General features: G+C 39.0%; 1 protein-coding gene across 1 annotated transcript; it reads left to right on the top strand.

The window, feature by feature from the left end:
- The first annotated feature begins 835 nt into the window (after positions 1-835).
- Positions 836-5180, top strand: LOC133710101 (magnesium transporter MRS2-I-like). The gene is made up of 11 exons (XM_062136084.1): positions 836-1558; positions 1662-1691; positions 1956-2109; positions 2238-2359; positions 2995-3069; positions 3563-3790; positions 3871-3915; positions 4259-4303; positions 4407-4436; positions 4556-4675; positions 4758-5180. The coding sequence occupies exons 1-11, from the start codon at positions 1292-1294 to the stop codon at positions 4842-4844; spliced, it is 1203 nt and encodes a 400-aa protein (XP_061992068.1). The 5' UTR covers positions 836-1291; the 3' UTR covers positions 4845-5180.
- The last annotated feature ends 4715 nt before the right edge of the window (positions 5181-9895 follow it).

Raw genomic sequence — 9895 nt, 5'->3', positions numbered from 1 at the left:
GAACCATTTCTCCCATGCCTCACTGCCTCTTGTTCCTTGGTCTGTAACAAACAGTGGATTATATACTAATTCGAAAACAAGACATCCATAAAAGGACACAATTATTGGATTGGTTAGTTCAATTACACTTACACCAGATAAGAACTAAAAGGATATAATTAATCAATCAAAATATATTCTTTAAAAATAAAGAAAGCTGGGTTTAGGTGGCCTTAATTGTCCTTCTCGCAACACACTTATCAGAAAAGGAACTAATGAACGACAAGATTAGATAGACCTACTCAGATTTTATATGCTCTTAACAACGGCTTGACGTTGAGGTTCATAAAAAAAGTGGAATATATTCCTTTTCTGCGGTATAAATTTATCTCTTAAAACCACATTTTCTGTTAAAGTTTGATAGGAATAAGGTTCCTATATCAGAATATTTCTGCCAAGTCCAACTTCAACAGTGAGCACCAAACATGGTGGCTATAATTTAGCACCCCAAAAGTTGGTAGTCAAGGTTTAGTCTCTTCAGACTTCAGGTTAGAAATATTTTTCGGTTTTTCCAATTCAAAAACAAAAGGGCAATAAATGTAGTTTCCGTACTGTCAATGGACCGCACATAAATTTTTATTATTTTTCGGTTTTTGTCACAGTAGACTCCTCTAATCAAAATAAGAGCCGCACTTCTGATGCAAAAACAATATTAGTAAAGACAGCACAACAATATCGGCAAAATTATAGGCAACAAACAACCTAAACTTACTTTCAAATAATGAAATGACCGGGTAAACTTTACGAGTCAAAAACTCGATATAAAATAATTTCTATCGCGATTAATAAAGGAGTACAAGCGTCAACGTCGTGGGACACTGTGATCTCACGACGTTGACAGATCGCGCCAGGTGATTTCTTTCCAAAATCAAAGTCCAAGGAAGGCCCAGAAAACACTGATCCGCATATATATTTTGTGGTCCACCCGGACTCCTTGTGATTTCCCACCTTTTTCTTGCGTGTCAAGTCCCCATTCCGTAGCAACCTCCTTCCCCTCAATCACATGAACCCTACGCAACCCCACCACCCAATTCTCAACTGTCCTCCAAAATCCCAAATCCTCCAATCCCCAATTTCAACCCAATTCTAATCCCATTGGATTGTGAATTGCTTACCGTCCAATCCAAGCTCCCAGATGATCCAAATACACAGATATTGAAATTGGTTTAGGTTTGTGCTCAGAGAGGTATTTGATCAGAGGGAGATGTGATTCAATTCTAGGGTTTTCGTTGTGGTTCGGGAATGGTCAGAGATGACACGAGGAGGAGGAGGAGACGGGGAAGCCGTTGCGGCGGTGGCGGTGGTGGACCCTCAGGCAGTGGTGGCGGTGAAGAAGAAGTCGTCTCGGAGTTGGGTTTTGCTGGACGCGACGGGACAAGCGACGGTGTTGGATGTGGACAAGTACGCGATCATGCACAGAGTCCACATTCACGCTCGGGATCTCCGCATTGTCGACCCTCTGCTCTCTTACCCTTCCGCCATTCTCGGACGTGACAGGGCTATTGTTCTCAATCTGGAGGTATAGCCTTTCGTTTTTCGACTTGGTTTTGTTTTTGGATTTCGGGATTTTTGTAGTGGATTTTGAATGTTTGGTTTATTTTTTGGGTTTGTTTGATTTACAGCATATTAAAGCGATAATTACTGCTGACGAGGTTAGTACTGCCCTTTTTAATATTTCTGTTGAATTTGTGTGGGGTTAAAGATTGCTGATTTAGGAAAGGAAGTTGTATTTCTGTAACAACACAAGTTAATCTACTACATAAACATAGGTTTAATTATCATATTCCCATGAAGCCGAATTTGTATATTCTATACAGTCAGAACACAAGAGAGAACAAAGTATGTGGTGTGCTTTCGGCTTTGAGTGATTGGGGCTCTTTTGCAGATGATGATTGTTAGTTTTGTTGTGGATATAGGTGCTGCTTCGGGATCCGTTGGATGAAAATGTTATTCCTGTTGTTGAAGAGCTTCAAAGACGGTTGCCTCCTGTAAATTCCAACCGTGAAAATCAAACAGATGGAAGAGAGTTCCCTGCTGGGCACAATGATGTTGATGCGGGTGAAGAAGATGGTATGATATCATAACTTTAAAGTTTAGCACTTGAAGAGCGGTATCTGTCTTTAGTGCCCGTAGTTATATGCATATCTTTTAGCACCTGTCACTTCTATCATCAGTCTGAATTCTAAATTTCAATGTAGAGTCTCCATTTGAATTCCGGGCCTTGGAGGTAGCTTTGGAAGCAATTTGTAGTTTTCTTGCTGCACGTACGACTGAACTGGAGACTGCTGCTTATCCGGCTCTAGATGAGCTTACCTCTAAGGTAGGGAATAACTTGTTTCTCTGTTTCTTTTCTACTCTGTGCGTGTCTGTATCCCTTAGGGGCTAAGTGGGGAGAAAAAAAAATGGCAAACAAACAAAAGAGTGCAAGGAACAAAATTATAGTACTTCCTGCACTTGTTTGGTTACTTCAGGAAAATAACTAATTATAGCTCATAGATTTAGGCATGTCAGTTGTCAGATAGGGTATACCAGTAAGTTTTTGCTGAAAACACAAGATGGCTAGTTCAAGGGACTATTGTCTGCAGTTTTGTGTAAATTGTGTTAAAAAAAAAAAATCCAAATATCATGCTTGATTTTTTGTTGAATTTTGGTATCCCTCTGGCTTTTCATTCTTATGGTTGCCCTGTTTGGCTTCAGAGAATTTTTGGCTAGCATACTTGCCTGCATAGTTTTGTAAACTTACTATTGTAGTGAGAGAACGTTTATCTCACATGATCTTCTATAAAGAAAAAGTAGTTGCTCAGTTTTCTTTCTTCTTTTTGTTTTGAGTTGACAAAATTATTTATTTATTCGTTCATTTTGATTATCTATTTTTGCAGTTTTCATTTGTTCCATGAAATTTACTTCTTCTGCATGATTCTTTTAGACATTCTTGCAATCCATTTGAATCTGCAGATTAGTAGCCGCAATTTGGATAGGGTTCGTAAATTGAAAAGTGCAATGACAAGGTTGACTGCACGGGTTCAAAAGGTATACAATCTTCCTCTGGTCTGTGAATGATTGTTTGGTACTTCATCTCTAATCTGTGTGTGACTGAATTTAAATGCAACTTTTAGCTTCAAATATTAGCTTTTCCAAAATCCCATTTTTCAGCTTCTGTGGGGACATTAAAGATATTTCAAGAGTATAGCTAATGGACTTTTTGAAATACGCTGATAAACACTTTTGCTTCAAAAAGCCCTCTAGGGGCACCCCAGGATTTGTGCTTCATGACCACTGAAGCTTGCAGTCTAAGTTAGTTGCCTTAGAAATGCAGGCTCCTGTTTCCACTTATATCTGTAAGCCACACTCTTTTTGGTGGTGTATCTTATATTAGATTTGCGTGCAATGCTATCAAAATGAATTTTTGGTATGGAGTAGAGACCAACTTTCTTGATTAGATTACGAATAAAGACAACCTACCAGTGCCCTCTTTACTCCTGCAAATCAAGGCAAGAGGTAATCCTGTAGTATTTATTTGCAGGTGAGGGATGAGCTCGAGCAGCTGCTGGATGATGATGATGATATGGCCGACCTTTACTTGTCAAGAAAGTTGGCAGGTGCATGTTCACCAGTTAGTGCCTCTGGTCCTCCCAATTGGTATCCTGCCTCCCCTACCATAGGGTCAAAAATATCACGGGCAAGTAGAGCAAGTATGGTAACCGTTCGTGGAGATGAGAATGATGTTGAGGAACTTGAAATGTTACTGGAGGTATAATGACGTTGGCATACTTTTCATTTGTAGGATTTTAGTGAATCTATATACTAAATTGGTTAGTAATACCTGTGCAGGCTTACTTTATGCAGATTGATGGCACCTTGAACAAGTTAGCTACGGTAAGCTTATCATTTTGTCGGCTTACAAGGAGAATTGAACCTAGGATCTGTTCTTCTTCCCATCCTACCCAACCACATGGCTAAGGAAGGTCCTTGGGCTGGCAGATGTAAAGATCACCTAGTGGCCTGAGGATTAGGATGAAAGTAAGATGAAATGGGAATTGTTTGGGGATGTTTTCATTGCTCTGGTACAAGACCAGTGTTATTGACATTAAGTTTAATGAACTGGAAACAGAGTGGAAACACTAAACCCTATATAATCTTATTTTATAATGTAGGTACTTTTCATAATCCTTTCATTACATTCTAGACAACCTTAACCTTTTAATCTGAAATTTTGCAGCTGCGTGAATATATTGATGATACGGAGGATTACATAAATATTCAGGTACTTGATTTATGAACTTTAATTTGTTGCTTTGGCCAGTACCATAAAACTTTATGGCAATATATTAATGTTTCTGATCTTAATTGTGTCTTCCATTTTTCAGCTTGATAACCACAGGAATCAGTTAATTCAGGTGCTTACTGCACTGCACTGGTTTCGTTTCTTCATACTTTTTGCTTCCTGTTTGCTTGCTAAATCTGGAGTAGTTGTTTATGACATTAAGTTTTAATCTCTTGACTATTCATGGTGCAGCTTGAGCTTTTTCTTAGTTCTGGAACTGTTAGCTTATCCATATATTCTTTGGTGGGTGGAATTTTTGGCATGAATATCCCATATACGTGGAACGAGGGTCATGGATACATGTTTAAATGGGTACGCACATTATTTCCTCCGGTAATCTTGGCTAGTATAACTGTGATCTGTGGCTGAGAATTGAATTATTTTGAATTGACAGGTTTGCATTGTCACAGGAATAGTATGTTTCTTTGTTTTCATAGTAATTGTAGCATATGCTCGCCACAAAGGGTTGGTCGGATCGTGAACTTCGTAAATAAACTTTTTGCTGATAGCAAGGAGTCCAAGATCTATTGTTTAGATCTTCTTGTCATGTGGATGAACATAAAATTAGGTGTCGAGGCTTTCAGGTAATGAAGGAATTATAATCTCTTCCAGAGTTATGGTAATACTACCCATAATTGCTTCTGTGGTTAACAAGGCCCAGTCTGACTATGGGAATTTTAGATTAGAAATCCCAAGGATGTGGCAAATTTTTATGATTGTTGACAACCTTATTAACAAGATTCGCTGGACAACACTGGCTGTAAAACAATTCTTCTGTTATTAATTTCTTGATTTTAGTCCATAGTTGTTCCGGTTACTCAAGTATTTGCTCGAACAAGTATATTACTTTGAATCAGCAACAATGTCAAATTGATCGAGTTACTAATGCGTAGCAAGTAATTATCTGAAGGATATACATGCCAAAAAGTAAAAACCGAGCAATTTGTTTCTTTGGGACGTTGAAATATTTTTCTTAACATGACAATTTCCACAAGAAAATGTGTTGTATAATTTTTCATTGGATTTGCATGCTTCAAAAGTGCGAACCAAAACCAGAATGTCATATTATTCAGCATTTTTTCAAATTCAAAAATTAAAATTTGGTGATTGACTTCTATCGCCAAAAGGTTAACTGGTTAAGCAAAACAGCCATCATCTTAAATTTCTAACCCCCGGTTAGTTCATGGTATTGATACTCAAGGGGTGATTGCCCTGTGTTTTTTGGGGGAAAGTCGTGTTTTTCCTTGAAATATGAAAATTGCCAATGTCATATCCAACACTTACAAATAGCTTAATTATTTTGTTTTGAGAAACAAAATTTTATAATTTTATTAATTTTGTGAGAAAGCTAAAGGCTAGAGTAACACATACGCCTAGGTCAAGCAAGATTCGAGCTTTGTAGACATTGAATTTCACTTAAAAGAAAACATAACAACTAAAAAAAAAATTGTACTTGGTCAACCTCCAGCCTTCAAAAGGGGAAGAATTGCGGAGGTCGCAATCATACTTAGTCGGAAAACTGCTTACGGCTAGGGCATTTAACAAAAACTCCTTGAAAGAGATTTTTTGGTGAGCTTGGGTTCTAAATGGGTGGTTCACAGTGCTGTCACTATTTGAACATTGGAGGCTCCGATGTCTCCTGCAGTGTCACTAAGAGCAGTGAGGAGAAAACGGGACAGTTTGGATGACTTGTCGCCTAAAAAACCTAGGCTGAGTTTAGCGGTTGGCAAGACCAACTTGGATGCTGTGTCAATGGGGCTTGCCTTGGTGACTACTAAACAAGAGGCTAAAAAAAAAGAGGGTGCCTTGCAGGTGCATGCTAAGAACAAGAAAACAATTGAGGTTAAGGCAAAGAAGACCTCTCCCATGAAGTGTAGTTCCAAAGCTTCAAAGAAAAAGAAAAGCTTGTTGATGGTTTATCCGAGTTTGCTCACCCTTCTGATTCTGAGAGCTCTAACCCTAAGGAAAAGGGAGATTGTAGTTACTTAGGTTAGTTCTTTTTTAGTCTATGCTATCGAGAGCTCTTTTATGAGCCTTTGTAGATGTGTTTGTCTCCATCATACTACAAGGTAAAGTGTGTGCCCACCATACTACATGGGGCCAAGTAGACTAGATTGCCTACAAGGTAAAGTGTCTTTTGTTTTAGTGTAGACTACTTGATACTCATCTTGTTTTCTTGGAGTAATCGTCTTTGTATTGTTTTAACCTATGTTTAGAGTGAAGCTTAATTTGCCACATGTTTACTATTTGAATATGTAGCAAAATTAGTGGAAAGATATGCGCTATATCTAATACATGCACCTAAGATATATATTTTTTATATCGGACCTGACACGTGATGACATAAATAAACTGATTCCTTTTCTGTAATAAAAAAATTTGGTTGACAAGAGTTTGAACCGATTGTCAGAATCCACGAAAAACATGCACTATTGCTATAGATTTAATTACTATACTTATAATTAGTTACAATTTGCGTAACACGTATCACCATTAAATACACGTAACAGTCTGTTTCGCGTGAGAAAATTGCTTATATATGATCACCAACAACAGAGAAAATAATGAGAAACAAAAGAGCAAAAGGAGGAAATTAGTGTACTTGTAAAAAACCCCATTTTGAGCTCCAAGAAAGTTGGAGCACTGCGAAAACCCTAGAAACACAACTTCTCAATGCCTCGTCATGCGGTGCGTCCATGGGACGTTGTCGTCAAATCTATGAACTGGTTCTGTGAGTCCACTGGCGAGGGATAGAGGTTTTGGGGCCGGAGCAGAAGGCTGGGAATGCCTGGGTTTTGTCCAGAGAGGGTACGACAAGCTGAGGGGATCCTCCTTGATCATTTCAGATCTGCGCGATGAGGGTTTCAAGCAAGCACGAAGCAGCGAGGGGCTTCTAATGCTCGGCGACAGCGGGTTGCGGTTCCTCTGTTTTGTGGCTGAGAAAGACTGATGGATGTCGTGATCTAGCCGGCGAAGTTTAGTAACAAGATATGTTTGGTAAAATTAAATAAGGCACACAACTTATTTTAAAAGTTACAACATGAAGTTGCTGCTTATAGAAATTGATTAAAAAAACAGCTTTTATAAGCTAAAAGCTACAAATGCTTCATGAAAGCTAAGCTATCTCAAAGACTCAAACTAGACCTAAGAATGGAGAAATGAGAAAAGCTTTTGAACCATTTTGTTGGCGTGAGTCATACTTACCTTATTTATGTAAATATTCTGTAATATTATGTGATCTGTAATATTCTGTAATATCTGTAGTATTATTAGATTTACTACTTGCCTTACGAGTAGTACTTATCTTATTAGGCACAATTGTAATTTGTATATAATTCCTTCTTGTAAGGTGAATGAAACATCAAAAAAAGTAATTCAGCCAAAATTGTCTCTTGTTTCTCATTATATTTTGACTTGGTATCAGAGCAGAGATCCGATCCTGGACTCTGACTCATTGTCCTTTGATCCTTGACTCTTGTTCTTTGTGCTTGGATTTGTTCCTTGTCCTTTGATCCTTTCATCACCGTTGCCTTCTTATATTTCCAAGTACTTTGTTGTTTTTCCTTCCGCTGCATATTCACCATGGTGAAAGCTCCTTCTTCACCCGTGTTCTCCTCAAGTCTGACTTGTAACTACTGCAAGAATCCAGGCCACATCAAAGCAAACTATTACAGGTTGGTTGGTTTTCCAGCAGGCTACTTTGATAGGCCACGACCTCAGGACAACAAACCTAAGGGAAAGGCTGCTGGTCATCTTGTTCAAGACCAAGATTACTATGCGGTGACAAAATCAGATCACACCAACTTTGCTGGTAAGGATACCGCATTCGTAAGTTACGGTGGTAAGGGTAAGATTGGAGTTGCTTTAAAAAATTCTGGCTTTACTGGTGGCAATACTTGGATAATTGATTCTGGAGCATCTGACCATATGACCTATGATCGTAGTTTCTTTCTTTTTCTCAATCCACCCTCTATTTCCTCTGTTGTCAATGCCAATGGTGATTCTTTTCCTGTTTTAGGAATAGGGTCTGTTCGTCTCACCCCTTCTTTGACACTACATGATGTTCTTTATGTCCCTGATCTCTCTCATCATCTTATATCTGTGCCTCAGCTTAATACTCAATCTCGGTGTTCTGTAACATTTTTTCCTTTGTATGTGATTTTTCAGGACCTCCTCACCAGGGAAATAATCGGCAGGGGTTATCTGAGGGGTCGACTATTCCATCTGGAATGCATGTTTGCGGGAATGAAGCCGGAGAAGGCAGTCCAAGCAGCTTTGATTTCGACTGGGGTTACTAATCAAGTTGAAGAATTATGGCTATGGCATCGGAGATTGGGACATCCTTCCTTTAGTGTCATGAAGAAATCTATGCCATCCTTGTTTATGGGCATTGATGAGTCTAAGTTGCATTGTGAGTCATGTGTCTTAGCTAAAAGTCATCGTACTAGTTATCCTTTGAGTACTACTAGGAGTTCTTTTCCTTTTGAGCTTATTCATTCTGATGTTTGGGGACCTTCCCGTGAGTCAACCTTGTCTGGCAAACATTGGTTTGTTTTATTTATTGATGATTATACCCGTCTTACTTGGGTCGCTTTGTTGAAACACAAATATGAAGTCTTCTCTGCTTTCCAAGAATTTTTTGCTCTTGTTCAAAATCAATTTGGAGCCAATATTAATGTCTTTCGTTCTGATAATGGGGGCAAGGGGGGGGGGGGGGGAGTTTGTCAATTCTCAGTTTCACCAATTCTTTCATTCTTATGGGATTATTCATCAAACTACTTGCCCTCAAACCCCTGAACAAAATGGGGTGTCAGAAAGAAAGAATCGTCATGTTCTTGACATAGCTCGGTCTCTTCTATTTAGTGCTCATATGCCGAAGTATCTTTGGGGAGATGCAATTCTTACTGCTTGTCATCTCATCAATAGGTTACCTTCCTCTGTTCTCAATGGTCAAACCCCCTATGCTGCCCTTTCAAATCATGTGTCTGTCCCTTCGTTTTCTAATCTCCCTGCTCGTGTCTTTGGGTGTGTTGTGTTCATCCATGTTCCAAAGAATCAACGGTCCAAACTCGATGCCAGGGCATTAAAGTGTGTATTTGTGGGCTATGGTGTTCATCAGAAGGGCTACAAGTGTTTTCATCCTCCTACACAGAAAGTTTTTGTTACCATGGATGTCACCTTTTATGAGGATGCATGTTATTTTTCTCCCATCAATCCTTCACTTCAGGGGGAGAAACACACTTTTTTGGAAGAGAAGTCTTGTGGGATTAAAATTCAGCCAATTGAAGCCAATGACACTCCTGCAGAAACAGAAAAGGCAATTACTGAATCGTCTACCCTTCATCATGCAACTGCCGAACAGAGCGTTGCAAGTTCCGAACCAAAAAATACAATTGTCGAATCGTCTACCCTTCAAGAATAAGCTCCTAATCACTCAGTCTCTCCCTCTCCATCAGTGGTCTCCCCTGTTCAATCTTCATATGAGAATGCCAACGAACACGACGTCAACTGCCGAATAGAGCGTTGCAAGTT

The sequence above is a fragment of the Rosa rugosa genome, chromosome 5 (assembly GCF_958449725.1).
Source record: "Rosa rugosa chromosome 5, drRosRugo1.1, whole genome shotgun sequence".
NCBI classification, from domain to species: domain Eukaryota; kingdom Viridiplantae; phylum Streptophyta; class Magnoliopsida; order Rosales; family Rosaceae; genus Rosa; species Rosa rugosa.
Note: the sequence above shows the minus strand (reverse complement) of the source record. Positions and strands in the feature narration are given on the sequence as shown.